Source organism: Sinocyclocheilus grahami, unplaced genomic scaffold (assembly GCF_001515645.1).
Source record: "Sinocyclocheilus grahami isolate Dianchi unplaced genomic scaffold, SAMN03320097.WGS_v1.1 scaffold1656.1, whole genome shotgun sequence".
NCBI lineage: Eukaryota > Metazoa > Chordata > Actinopteri > Cypriniformes > Cyprinidae > Sinocyclocheilus > Sinocyclocheilus grahami.
In genome coordinates, this window is record NW_015506835.1 from 382355 (window position 1) to 398136 (window position 15782).

Consider the following 15782-nt stretch of genomic DNA (forward strand, 5'->3'; position numbering starts at 1 on the left):
CAAGTGTAGCTCTGTCATTTTTGTCCAATTCCAACACACATAAATACATTTGTACCATTTCATAGATATATTTCAGATCCTTTCATTTGAACTTACACATGACCACGTCTATAAAGAGTATTAAAGTATTTGAAGTTATCTCCATCACCAAACATATACATCACCCAAAACACTGCATATCAGAAGCGGTGGTTCATTCAATAGTCAATGAGCATTTAATGTCACTAATTTACTGTAAAACCTTTGTTATAACTTCTTATTGTGTAATCCTGTTGAAATAATTTGGCACCAGAATCACACAGAACAGAATGAAATCATTTCAAATGAAGTAAATGTGTCAACTCTATTGTAGATTTTATGTCAATTCCATACGGTCACTCAGTCAGCAGCTTCCCGACACTGAAAGAGCATTCGAGAAGCTTGTTCCATCACTTTTGAAATCCCATTTGATGCTACCAGTGGTGCAGAAATGACTCACTTTCATTAAACAACGTTTTAACAAAATTACATTTTTTTTAACCTTCAATTATTCACATGCAATTTAAGGTCAAGCTGTTAGTCTACTTAATTCATTTTCCCACTTTAAAATGATTCTAGAATGATTAAACATCCCATTAATTGATTTCATAGCATTTTTTTAAAAAGTGGAGTGCACGGTGACTAATTATGGAGTGAAAGTGATCTCAATGGCACAAGAAATTGAGATGTAGCTCAGGCTCTCTGGAGACACAGAGAGAGCACATGGAGAAATACAAAGACAAAAACGTAGAGTCGGGACAGAAAGAGAGAGTGGCGGTGAACAGATGACGAGCAACCCAAACACAAGAGTAGAGGAAGGACACAGAGAAGCACAGGAGAAGCTCTGAGAGGAAACAGATGGAGCGCTTCCTCCTCCTCATAAGCAGCACACGTCCAGCTCATCCTTCACCCCGGAGCCTACAGCGCTGACACCTCCTGGAGTGCCGTGCCAGGCCGGGCCGGGCCGGGCCTCCTTCACTGACAGCTCTGACACCACAGGGCCCGCTCGCATTATATGCACCTGTGCTGTCTGCACCTGCCACTTCTGTCCCTCGCTGGCCTGATATGAATGACACTCATTATGGTGAGAAGGACTTTACAGCGTGAGGCGCAGCACTGTAAGTGAAGCCTCTGACTGGAGCTCGCTTCCATCCAGCCTCATCCAAACACAGCCCATCCCCACACTCACAGCAATCAAATCATTACAAAAGACCATTCCTCTGAACCAAAACAACAACTACTAACACTATGACCATTCTCTGACCATCAATCAATTAATCAATCAATCAATCAATCACCTAAAATGTCTCTTTCTCAACTAGTTTTGGTAAATTAGAAATTTGAATCATTTTAGTAAACTGGATCAAATTACTTCCTGAATACATCTTCATGGTGTCATTGTGAATGATTCACATTCCGTCTGGATCCAGCCCTCACAAAGATCTGAGATGATGCCAACCCTGAAACAACATACAAAACTACCAAATTTTGCTATAGGTTTAATCGCAACATTGCTGTTGATTGTTCACCGTCTGTGTGATTACATGTCATTGTGCACCAGCAGCTTGTTTAACATCATCTTACTCTCTTGAATTTTCTAGTTCAGGTACTAGACATGTGCGTTCTTCACGGAAATCATTACATGACCGATGATGAAACGTATTCTCTTCAAGGCAAACTCTTTTTTGAGACTCAAATGACCATGCTGACTACCTGAGATTGTTGTAAAGTGGCATAGGTAATGAATAATACAGCGAAACCCAAGTGTGAGTCATTCCTATCACTTCTTACAGACATATCATCACAAAGACAAAAACACAACGTGAAAAAGAACAAGCATTATCAACAGGTGCAATAATTTATATCTAGGCCGTATAAAAAAATGCATTCTGTAGAACAATCCTTTTTAGACAATATTATACCATTTTACTGTTTTTTATATACATGTATATTATAATATAAATGTTTAGCAAAAGACTGATTTTAAAGGCAAAGCTCAGACCCAATTTAAGGATAATGCTGCACTGCACAGAGCTCATTCCAACAATCTATTTATTGATTAATTAATCCTAATATTAGCATTTACTAATACACTTACTTGTAGCTTTTCCATCTGCAACTCGCACTTGCCAAAAACTGTTGAGGATCAGTGTGGCCTGCCTGTGATGTGTCTGGAAGTGGTTAGGATCAGACGCACAAAGACAGACAGTCCTATCTCATGCCTGTTTTCTTGTTTGCAAGTGTGCAGCAATATTCAATCTATGTCAGATGAGCGAAAAATAGAAATTACATTGCGACAGTGTAATCGCAGTCTTAATCAGATAAAGCCAGACACTTTGATCAGCGTAAAACAGCACTTCAGGCTAATGCATCATTTACAGATCATTTAATTATAAAACAACAACCACAAAACCCCCCCAAACTCCACAGTGCTGTTCTTATAAACCTGCTGCTTGAGAAAGTCTCCACTATCAGACACATGTCAGGACTGATTCGGGAATAAGCACGGCTCTGAAGCTTTTGTTGCTAATGCTAACCCATCTGAGGTCAGAGAGCACTGATTTCTTGAACACGTGTGTGCAGAACACTGGAACCGGTGCGTTGGAAATGCTTTATGTGCACTACAGTTCTTAATCCAGTCTAACTGCAGCTGATTGATTTCTCACAGCTGCTTGTCTCAAAAAGTGGAAGCTGAGTCTTCTGCTCCAGAGTCATTTCATCGCAAGCGATTGATGAAAACCAACCACAGCAAACGTAGCACAGTTTGGTCCCCAGTAAAACAACAGAGCTGGAGACGCTGGGGTAGAGTTTGATCTGAACATCTGCATGTCACTTGTGTCTGCTGGTGAACTGAACTATTAATGATCGTAACGTTTATGAATGGCATTCACGGATCTCATTCTACTGTATGTTGTTGACATGTTCCACACATCGGCTCTCGGGCTCATGTTCAGTTTAGGAGAGCATGTAAGTCAAAACTGTACAGACAGAAGGCTGGCCTAATGTTACGCTATCCTACCCGAGCATTCCAAGACGCAAATATTTTCATAACAATGCCACTCAAAATGTAAAAATATACAAATATTTTACAAATTAAATGAGGTCCCTTTCCTCCCCTGCACCATTCACCTTCTCCCATGTTTCCTCCATCTCTGTGCATCTCTGTTGGTGGCCTTGTTTGTCTATTTACATCTACTATCATCACCTGTCTGCATGTGAAACACGATTTTACTCCAATAAGGTGGAAAAAAAAATCGACCATGAATGTAAAGAAATGGAGTTGCTAGTCAGGTTTTCCTAACAAGCAACCATATTTTTTAAAATAAGCCCCAAAAACTGCAACCCGCGACCGGTGATTTTTTTAACGTGACTTCAAAAAAAAGGAGCCCAAAGTCCCGTAAAATACGCAGATTTGGCAACTGTGGTCCTGGCCGTAATGTCCATTTCTAAAGGAGGAGACATCAAGCCATTTCCCGATGGACAGCTGGCCATTTGTTGTGAGTAGCTTTTATAATTAAGCTTAGTTTATCAATGGAAGGTTCCAGTCCTTGGCTCTGATTGGCTGAGCCGCATTTGAAGCTGTTGTGAATGACTCTACAAAGTAACACACACCTTTGTTTACATTTGTGTGTTGCTCAGCAACCACTTTGTAGCAACCACAACTGTTTCTGAGGAGCTACATTGTTTGGTGGAAGAATACTGTGTTTATTAATATCATTACTCTTTATTTGCTCTGTTTTATTTTGTGAAACCTTACTACGTATATGGAATAACGCTTCGCGTCGTGCCTAACAACGCCCCTTAGCTGTTATAAATTCACTGCAAACCACGGCTTCTTGAGGCTTATTGCTTTATTAAACAACTACATACGCTGAGCGATTCACTTCTCTGTCTTGCAGACGCACTACAGTATCTGAAGGATCACGTGCGCTCCAGAAACTCCACTCACACTGTAGTCAGTCGTTTGTGTAGAGTTGAACATTTCTCAACTCTGTCATGTCGCCGGACACGTCCACATGCCGTCAACAACAGTCAGTGTCGCTCAGATCGCCGGAAGTCGTTGGCTCTCTATTAAAATGCATGGGATCGTGTTGATTCATTTCATTGGCACTGTGAACTGAGCATAAAAAGATGCTTGCTAACTAACACAAACTGTTATTTACAACTCGACGCAAAGGGAATATATGTGAACACGGTCATGCACTGAAGTGAAATCTATACGACATAGCATTTGCTCTCCTTGTTACAGATTTCTCTCGCTGCAGGTCTGGTGTGGCAGCACTGCACCAAACTCCACGCCACTCTGATGGAAGGAGTGCCAAGGTGCTCACATGGCCCTGAGGGGCCGAAGCACAACAGCAGCATCAGTCTTGAGTGACACGGTGTCTCAGAGAGACGGCCTCACAGACGAGTCTGGGAATAAGAGCGGGAGCAGGGCTCTGTCCGTCTGCACGCCATCTCAGTGCACACAGTCTCAGCGGACGCATGCGGGAAAACAAACAAGAGCTAATTTAATGCTTCACTAACCTCTCTTAGTGACACCAGCAATCCTGCACTTTCTCTGTCTAACCATTCTCTTACATTGAATCAATCACATAGTATATATATATATATATATATATAAACTAGTGGTTTAGTACATAGTAGCTGCATTGATGAAAAACAAAATCACTACAAATATCACAGTGTCTTAGCCTAGATGTTACAGTCACATAATGTTTAATGAGAATTTTCTAATGCAACCGATTACAGTATAAGCATAGAGAGCTAAATCAAGCAAATAGAGCTGGATAAAATCACTTATTCGGGAACTTAAGTGTCTCTCAATGAAAAACGTATAACAGTAATGTGAATTTGAGTCTGTGTTCTTCATGCTTACAGTAACTGACCCACAGACAGTGGAAGAGTATCAGCTGATCAGTGTTTAACAGCTGAAAGATCATTAGTGTATGCAATTTGAAGCTATTGATAAATCTGTCATAGTTTGTTTATTTCTTTCAGTCTTAAAGAAATCAACAGCAGATATATAGGCCTACCGTTCTTCTCTAAAATTATGTTTTGCATGAAAGCAAAGGATAAATCAGTTCATCTGTGTGCACATTTATATAAAGAAAATAATGTGCAAATGTGTGAGAGAGATGGGAACACACTAACTTATGTGTACTACAGTGGGAAACAATCATTTGGCTTACTGTAGGGTTACCTGGACTTCCAGCTGATTCACAGAAGGTGTAGATCTTTGTGTCATTTTCTATTTTCTATTCTCCTCTACTGTAGATGTCGATGAATAGCACACATCCATTTGAATTCAATATTTTTTTATTATTATTATTATAAGTAACTTCGGTGTAAAATAAGTGTTTAATTTCCACGAGCTACCGGAGTGTTTCTTGAACTGAGGGCAGGAGTTTTAAATGGCTATGGCAGGTCCAGTAATTCAGGCTTCACGTGGCTCGGTCACTCTTGAGTCGGCGCGTGGATCAGACACAGGCCTCACGCTGGTGCTCGCTCATCATCTCACTCGCAGGTAAGTGCCCTCAGGAAACGGATAAATGTGTGTACAAACCCTCAGCCAATATCCCAGCAGGCTCTGGGAAGCGGGGTGAGCCGCTTCATTTACCACGTTCTTCTTTCGGCTTTGAGAAACAGTCTCATGCTGGGAAACACTCGTCTCTCCTGTGCCTGTTAACACAGCTGAGGATCCAGTGGAATACAAGCATATAAATTGGTTTACTTCGACTTTTAACAACACTGTAAAGATGATTTCATCATTATTTTACGACAACATCCCTGTTTCCATCTATTTAAAGTACCTCTGTTATGCTAAAACTTCTTCATTTTGTTTTGGAGGCCTCCTACAACAGGTTTACATGCATCTAAGGTCAAAAAACACTTTTTAATTTTCTCATAATATAATTATCTCATTTCTCAAAGACTCTGAAATTACTCGTTTGAAGATTCAATTTCTCTAAACCCCTCCTTTACATGAGCCTACGCTGCTCTGATTGGCTAGATGGCACAGTCTGTTCTGATTGGTCAGCACATGATGGAAAAGAAACGCCCATTACAATATCTGAATGTCAGCTCGGGAGGCTTCCTCAATCCTCAGCGATTATAAACATCATAATGACAGTGATGATGGTGTTGATTTTACCATATCAATTTGTGTATAAAATATGATCAACAATAATGAATCAGAAACCCTCCACCTTCCCCAGCTCCACCTGTCTAGATCTTCTACGGGCTAGCAAACTGTAGTTCTTCACAGTGTAAGCAGCACCTGATAGTGTTTCTGGAGACACACCAACAGTACACATTTCATTTGTCTCCATTATCTGACTCTTACATTTCAGGAAATCACATACTTCCCTACTAAATAGTAGGAGAAAAACAGTGTGCGACAGAAGAATTATGTCTGAATTCACAGTAGGAAAAAAACTCCCAGATGACCTACTACTTCTGGCTTTGTCTACTTACGCCGTGTGCATACAATATACTCTTCACCATCCCATGAGGCCATGGGAGAGGAATTATGAATGACAGTGATGCAGCGCAACTAATGCTGGTATATCACATGATATGACGGATGTAATACTACACAGTGTTTTTTAGAGGTTGTGAAGTAAGTTTTCAAACAATAGTTTCCATATACAGTAGGTATTTATTTGCATTTGATCGTGCTGCACTTATTATAATTTACTGTATATAGTTTACACACATTCACTTTACACACTTTTAGTTATCCATCTAAATATTGTACTGTCAACCGGCTCACATTATTAAGCAAGCACAAATATTGACAGCATTTAATACATACTTTTTCTATCCTATGCCAAATAAGCTATTCAGTCACATTCCTAGTGCTGTAGAGACAGTTCCAAACACCCAGCTAACTGAGAAAATGTGTTAAGATGAGCTGAAGGCCACTGTCAAAGAAACCTGGGCTTGCATACCACCTCAGCAGTGCCACAAACTGATCACCTCCATGCCACGCCGCATTGAGGCAGTAATTAAAGCAAAATGAGCCCCGACCAAGTATTGAGTACATGCACAGTAAATGAACATACTTTCCAGAAGGCCAACAATTCACTAAAAATGTTTTTTTTATTGATCTTATGAAGTATTCTAATTTGTTGAGATAGTGAATTGGTGGGTTTTTGTTAAATGTGAGCCAAAATCATCACAATTAAAAGAACCAAAGACTTAAACTACTTCAGTCTGTGTGCAATGAATTTATTTAATACACAAGTGTTGGTGAATTCAATTTGAGATGAATTACTGAAATAAATGAACTTTTCCATGACATTCTCATTTATTGAGATGCACCTGTATATACTATAAAATGGTATAAAAGTTCTGTAACACATGTGAAGCATTACAAACCCTGTTCTGTGTAGTTTACTTCTGTTGACAGTGGCCTTTCAATCCCAGTGGCTCATTGTAGAGTGGGTAACCCGCGTGACTCAGCAGCCTCAGAGAGCTCCGATGATTCAATCATCCACAGCAGCGTGATGGAGAGATGTCAGCCCAGGTCTCAGCTGCATGTGTTTGCCTGTCTAGATTCCATTTAACACCTGTGCACGGTCTGCTGTGGATGGCCTGTGCAGGGGCGAAACCACGACTGATCTCATGCCAATGATACTGAGACACAAAACAGCATGCCCTTACATGGAAAAACATACTTATCTTCAGCAAATTAAACAAATAAACAGGAGTGGAACTGACTGACTGGTAACTTTACAAGGAACTACAACAGAATATGATTGATAAATTATAAAAACAACTGTCATGTGGAATATATTGTGCATTAAAGAATTCAAAATGTGAAGAACAAACATGTTTGTGACAATTGCAGTTTCACTGAGCTCAAATGAGCCAGTCTTCCACAATCACACGTGTATGAATGAAAGTTAACGGAGCAAAAAAATCTAGTGTGGTCATACCTTTATTATACGAATCTGGTGATGATGCAAACAGACCGTTTACTTCTGAAACAGACAGTTTAACTGATTCACTGAAATGAATCAAACTTTCCAACTCTAGCGCTGTTTTTGCTCCTGAAGTTTAAATCTATTAAAACATGTCTGTCTCAACAAGGACTGTCTTTGGGTAAGGGGCTGTTCACTGGTGCACGGCTCATTTTGGTCAAATTAAGTAAGCAGCAAGGTGCGTTTGTTTGCATTTTATTTTCCGATTTCAATGATCTCATTACCATTCAACCCAGCTTCACTGTTAGCTTTAGTAGGTGAGCTGACTTCTAATGGGCAGACAGACAAACAGAAGACAGGCTGGTGAAGCACAGAGAGCGCTTTTGAAAAAGTTACCTGCGGCTCTGGGACACGCTTTATTTTCAGTGGATGAACACAAGCTCTGTCTCAGGCTGTGCTCTTGTATATTATAAGTGTATATTATATTGTGAAAGTTCCTGCAGCCTGTTCAGCCTGATTCTAGAGCAGACAGAGTTATATTCATACGACAGCTCTTCTAAAAATCTACATTCCTGAGCATCGGTGACTGCGGAGCGTCTGAGGGCATTCCATAGGACTTCTGAAGCTACGGGACTTTACAGCACTGTCCAGTCATTCAGAAAAAACTCACTAGCAAATACATTTGTAGTGGACAGCGTGCAGAGGGGATGGAAACGCTCAAAGCCCCTTTACCCACGGTGATGGGGTGAAGTTTTATTTCAGCAGGATTGGGTTTCTGTGGGCAAGACAAACACATGCTTGTTGCCTTCAAATAAGACACCAGCACATATCGGGGAGAATGAGGGGTCAACATTAGCACACAGTGAACCCCAGTCCCAGAAACGGCTTTGTTCACCCTCGTTCTAAGTGTGGATGATTGTAAATACTTACCTATATTCTTTACCTTAACTTACAGCCACAAAGAAAAGTTCAGCATTTCAGAATCAGGTTTGGACACCATGTGTTCAGTGCAATTTCTGGGTTAATCTGGAAATATTTTGGAAAGCGAATAATGGATAGGAATGACCTTTAAGAAACAGTTATAGTTTTAAACTTTATGCCACTGAAGCTTACAGACCAGCTTTCACAACAACAGCCAGTCACGTTGTTGGATCAGAAAGGTGCTGAAGGGCTATCCGCTTCTTGTGAAGAAGGGAGAAAAGTCCCCTCAAGTGGACACGTTGAGCTAACAGAAAAGAGAGAGCGTTCTGGAAAAAGAAAGAAAAAAATGTTTCTGAAAAAAGGACTCTTGGAACGCAAAAGAAAGTTCAGTACGACGACAACGATCTTATGCCCACCATCCTCCTCCTGCAAACAAACCGTCTCTTCAAGGCTCCTCTATATGCACGTTCCAGATCATCAGAACCTTCTCTCCATTAGTTTGTGTTGTTAGCACTTCATGTGCTATTGCCTCCTCAAGATGGATCACTTGTTGTGTTTTACATATAAAAGTAACTTTGGATAAGCGCACCTGCTAAATGAATAAATGTAAGTGACCTCTCAGACTCTATGTAACTCCACTGCTTTGACAGGCACAATACAGGGTTGGATAATCTGGGTCTTTCAGGATTCGTGTGCTTTTGCTTACTGTATGGTTTCTTTCAGGAACTGAGAGTAGCGTCCAAACAGTTCAGCTCTTATAGGTAGGTGAGTATGTGAATATATGTCACCGAATTGATTTGAAAAATATTGCCGTCTGCATTAGACAAGATAAAATGAGAACAGAATGCAGCACAATGATCAATGATCTGCACAGAATTTGATTAATTGCACATCTGGAAGTTCACAACGCTCACATTGCCCGGCTTTAGATTTTTATACACATCATACAATTTTGTACAAATCAAATGCATTAAGATGAAATTACCAATTTGTTCTGTTTTGTCATGAGATGGCATTGATAATAAACATAAAGAAATTGAATTGTTGAAAAATAATGTACCACCTCGTATAACGCACACAATCCAAAGCAAAGCTTTTTTACTGTGTACTTTTAGTAGAAATGCTGTGCAAACGTCTGACGAGGTTTGACTTCAGCTGCAAATGAATCCGATGCTTTGAGGGCAGTTCTGTCTGAGACACACGTGAATCAAACTGAAATCTGGACGCCAAAGCTGCGATGGCCGTCATGTTGCTGGAGGTGTTTCTCAAAACTACAGCAGATGTCTTGAGCTGAAATGCACACGAGATGAATCTCTGCAAACGAGCCTTAACGATTCTCTTCAATGCTCTCTAAAGCATCTATGAGACAAGATCTTCTGATGCAGAGAAATACCTGAACATATTTTAAACATAATAAGATGACCTTACGGCAGAATGAGGTCAATGCATATCAGAGTGTGAATAGTGCATTTGGGAAATGGTGTGAAAGTCCATTCTGTTTGTTTGAATGGTGAACGATGGAGATGGAGATGATGAATCAGTGGCAATAGTAAAGCGTAGTGTTACAACCAAATATGAACTCATGTCACACTGTGGTTTAGTAAATGAGTCAAAGACGTTAAGATGACCGCATCAAAATAAATTTACAAAAGGGATTTTATGTGCATAGAAAGCACATTAAATGTAAGTAAAGTGTCTACTTTTAAGTTTCAAATACGTTTTTGGAGAAGAAAATGTCAAAATTTGGTTGAAATAATGTTACATTGTCATTCAGTGTAACACACTATTTATCAAAAAATTCAAACAACATAATTATTCTGACGTGTACATATTAAAATATATAAAAGAATAAGGGAGCATATTAAATTTCATTGTGTTTTAAATGAGTAAAAAATTATTACTGACAAATGGGCAAAACCTAGGATAGTGGCACATTTTAAAAAATGTTAAATTACAACTGATTAGTATTTGGGGTGAAAGTAATTAGTCATTTAATATGTCATAAATTGATTTTTGTTGTAAACAAACAAGATGACAAGATTGTTACACTGAATGACATTTTATTGGGTCTCTTCTGTAAATCAGGGGAAAATGTATGATATTTATTTTTTGCTCATAAAAAACAAAAATGCAATTAAATTAAACAGAAATCTTTTACATTAAAAAAACAACAACAACAACACCAATTTAAAGCAGTATTACACTTATTATTTTTATGCTTAAACCCCCTTTTCTGAACGTCCTCATCTCCTGTCTGTTCTCCCCCGGCACCTGAGTCCTGTTTCTCATGCTGGTCTTCGCCGAATCGGCTGCGGCTCCTGGCGACAAGGAGTAACTCACGGTAATCTCCGCCGACTGAGAAGAACGTCCTCATCTCCTGTTACTATTCCCTCACCGAAGATGGCATTAATAAATGCCCGTTCCTTGGTGAACAAGATCTTTTTACTAAATGACTTCTACTCATCTCATAACTTGGATTTTATGTTTATCACGGAATCCTGGATAAAGGTTGGTGATCTAACTCCTTTCTCAGATCTGGTCCCTGCTGACTGTACATTTTTTAACTCTCCTTGTCCGAGTGGACGCGGGGGTGGGATAGTAACAATTGTAAAGAACTCTCTCTCTGCACGCTGTCAGTTGGTCCCTGTAAGGGCCTTTTCCAGCTTTGAAGCTCAGCTTCTTCAATTAGACTGGAATGGTCCGGTTTGTTTAGGGGTGATTTACCATCCTCCTCACTCTACTAAGGATTTTATACAGCAATTCACTAAACTTATCGGCAATATTGTCACTAATTTTGATCGCTTTCTACTGGTGGGCGATTTTAATATCCATGTCTGCTGTACGTCTAACCCCCTATCCCATGATTTTCTTAATCTTATTGATGCTTTTAATCTATCCCAGTGGATCAAAGACTCTACTCATATCCAGGGACATACATTGGATCTTGTTCTCTCCTATGGGTTTGATGTGATTGATATTGTGCTCTCAGACTTTATGCTCTCTGACCATAAGCCTATATTATTTTCACTGACTCTTCCGGATCTCTGTAATTTTTCTATTACGCCTGTAACTCTGTCTCGGTACTACTCTCCACAGTTTAGCTCAAATTTTAACTTGTGCTTTGCTGAATTTTGCTCAGAGTTGCACTTGGATCAACCATTATCTGACTTGGATGCTGATCAACATCTTAGCCTTTTAAATTCTGCCTGGCTCAAGGTTGCAAATGCGACTGCCCCCCTAAAGCTTCATAAACACAAACCAAAATCGGATCTGTGGCAAAACTCTGATACCTGTCTTCTAAGACAAAACTGTAGAAAGGCAGAACGCAAATGGAAGAAGGACAGGCTACATCTCTCTCTTCAAATGTTTAAAGACTCCCTTACATCTTACCAAACTGCTGTTAAGTCTGCTAAAGCTGCATATTTTTCTAATCTAATTGAAACTAATCACTCTAAACCTAAGGTTTTGTTCTCAATTATTCAATCTGTTGCAAATCCTTCTACTAACTCCTTGCCTGATGCCTCTGATGTTCTCTGTGAAAGCTTCTTGAGATATTTCAGTGACAAAATTACTAACTTAAGACTTAGTGTCTGCCCCACTTTAACTGTCTCTCCAACCCTGTCATCTGCCTCTGCCTTTTGGGATGCTTTCAAACCTATCAATTTCCAGGCATTGAAGGAGGTGATTGACAAGCTCAAACCCTCATTTTGTTCTAACGATATCATTCACCCGAGATTCTTAAAATTAATCATTGATTCAATTGGACCTGGTTTGGTGTCTCTTATCAATAAGTGTCTCCAAACTGGCGCTGTCCCTGCCAGTCTTAAAGTGGCTACAATCACTCCCCTGCTCAAGAAGCCTTCACTTGACTCTTCTGTTCTAAAACAATTTAGGCCAATTTCTGTCTTAACTTTCATTTCTAAGGTATTGGAGAAAATTGTGCTGGATCAACTTCATCATTTTTTGACAAGTAATAGTATTTATGAGGTTTTTCAATCTGGTTTTAAGTCTGCTCACAGTACTGAGTCTGCCCTCTTGAGAGTGTTAAACGATATGTATCTCTCCACTGTTTCTGGAGACTCTGTGGTTCTTATTCTTTTAGATTTATCGGCCGCTTTTGATACAGTTGACCACTCCACACTATTATCCAGACTAGAGTCCTGGGTGGGTCTAAAAGCTACCGTTCTTAATTGGTTTCAGTCATACCTATCTGACAGAAAGTTTTTAGTGAAGCTGGGTAATTTTACCTCTTCCAATGCACCTCTGACCTGTGGCGTACCGCAAGGCTCTATATTAGCTCCTTCTCTATTTTCTCTCTACATGCTATCTCTGGGCTCTATTCTAAGGAAACATGGTGTCTCTTTTCATTTCTATGCAGACGATACTCAAATCTGTCTACCAATCAAAAGAAACAATTCCGCAGCGATTACCTCTCTTCAGCAATGCTTAGAGGAGGATAAATTATGGCTCGCCGAAACTTTTCTCTCCCTAAATGAAGACAAGTAATACCGAAGTAATTGTTTTTGGTTCTAATGAGAATTCTCAGTATATACGCCCTGATTTGGACAATTGATCTGTTTTTAGATCTTCACAGGTGCGGAACCTAGGTGTTCTTGTCGACCAGCATTTAAAATTTGATAAACATATCTCCTCCGTTATCGGATCCAGTTTTTATCAACTTTGTCTACTGTCAAAAATCAGAGACTCTCTCACTCCAAAAACTCTAGAAATGGCTGTTCATGCGTTTGTTACATCTCGACTAGATTACTGCAATTCCTTATATTGCGGTATATCTAAATCTCAAATTGCGCGCCTTCAGCTAGTCCAAAACGCTGCGGCCAGACTTCTTCTGAAGTGTCGCAAATATGAACACATTACTCCAATTCTCAGATCTCTACACTGGTTGCCGGTTCATCAGAGAATAGACTTCAAAATTCTACTCTTTGTTTATAAATCGTTACATAACCTAGCTCCTGTCTACCTCTCTGAACTTCTTCATTTACACACTCCATCTAGAAGCCTAAGATCTTGCGACCAGGCTTTGTTGGTAGTTCCACATGTTAGACTTAAGCGTAGAGGGGAGCGTGCATTTGTGGTGGCAGCGCCACGGCTTTGGAATATCCTGCCTTTAGAAATTAGAATGGCCCCTTCTCTGGCTGTCTTTAAGTCCCTGCTAAAACCTATCTGATTTCCTTAGTGTATTGATTACTGTTATTCTGTAATTTTTTAATGGGTTGTTCATATTTTTTATCTGGCTTGCTTTCTGTGTTTGTTTTTATACATTTCTCTTCTGTAAAGCACTTCGGTCAGCCTAGCGGCTGCTGTAAATGTGCTATACAAATAAAATGAACCTGAACTTGAATCACAATCTTTAACGATGTTGGCAAGTTTAAATAAAAAATTATTGAGCAATGCACAACAATAATACAATATATTGTGTGTTATAAACAAAAAGCATATAGCAGCTGTTAAATTAAACTATAACCAAAGACAACATCAAATTCATAAATAAATAAATGTGATTAAACGTTTGGAATGAGTATGTAAGTATAATTGTCCTATGCTCAAACCATGGAGATCACTACAAAGTTTTCTTTGATCAGAGTGAGATGTCAAGGTCTATATTTTTGCCCCCAGATAATTACCCATCATGCATGAGAGCCTGTACTGTGCTTTGGGAAATGCATATGTGTGACCCAAAAATAGATTTGCCCTAAAAGCGATAAAATAATTACAAACTCTCTCAGAACATGAGAGCTCTTTGTATAGTTTGGCATATTCATGGAATTTTGTGATTGTTGTTATTGAGTTACAGAGAAACTGACATAAATTCAGATGCTGAATGACAAAGCAAGGTTTATAGATATGCTGTCTCCAGTAACAACGGATTCTGGGATCCTTTCAGAAAGAACTTCTCCTCACATTATGCCCATTCAAAAACCCCAAAACAATTATAAAGTGTAAACATATTTAAGTTCCACAATTCCTGTACAGCGGGACAAAAAATGTAGCCGCTTTTTAGTGAATGCCACTGTTTTGAAGCCAAAATATGCCATTTAGCCTATGAGATTCAACCAGAATCACAGTGTTTGTTTGCAGGTGGTTAAACGAACCCCTCCACAATATTAATTTGTCAACTGAAGAGTTTTAGCATTTAATGAGATATGCATGATATATCCATTGAAACGTAGCCTAGGGAATCTGTCGCATGTGTGGAGCGTCACGGACCCCAGAAAACAGCTTTGATTCACAAAACGCAGAAATAAGGTGCATCATGTTAGTGTTTTCATAAGCTACAGAATATGTGGAAGGCTGAATCGCTGCATTACTGATGCTACTCTTAATATTCTGGAATAGCAACAAAAAAGCATTAATAATGGATGTCCTCACTTCAGTTTCTAATTTAAAAGCATATATCTGGGTGTGACGATATTACAGTAATTATTAAGTTTTAAGTTAAAAAAATATGTTTTCCATAAATGAAAATGCAGGGTGTTCAATGCCATTCGAGTTGAGTTGGAGTTTTGCTTGGCTCGTTATAAAAACTGCATACTTTACCCCATGCATACTTTAAAATGACAGCACTAGACTCCCAGTGTTCGTGTCACGGTCTGTTCCAGGAGAGTTGAGGAAAGAATCTCATTTCAAGCAGAGTAAAGAAAAGAGGGAATCCAGTGAGATGAGCAAGAGGAGAAGTAAGCAGGTGCTAAACACCAATGAAGACATGATGTGCAGAAATATTCAGCATTCATTATCTCAACTTCATCATGGCCTATAATGTTTGTTATAAAGGTGAAATATTTGTATTGTCTTTTATGACAAATAATCGACCTGATCTCATTGTAAGGGTGCGATCACATTTGCTGTTTCTATTTTGTCAAATGTTCCCTGTGTGGATGTTCAGGGTTGGTTAAC

General features: G+C 39.3%; 1 protein-coding gene across 1 annotated transcript in view; it reads right to left on the reverse strand.

Moving 5' to 3' along the window:
- Positions 1-2733, reverse strand: part of LOC107571826 (X-linked interleukin-1 receptor accessory protein-like 2) — an 85879-nt gene extending 83146 nt beyond the window's left edge. Inside the window, exon 1 of the mRNA XM_016258207.1 lies at positions 2685-2733. Within this exon, the coding sequence (XP_016113693.1) occupies positions 2685-2733 (49 nt within the window). The remainder of the gene's footprint in view (positions 1-2684) is intronic.
- Between the last annotated feature and the right edge of the window lie 13049 nt (positions 2734-15782).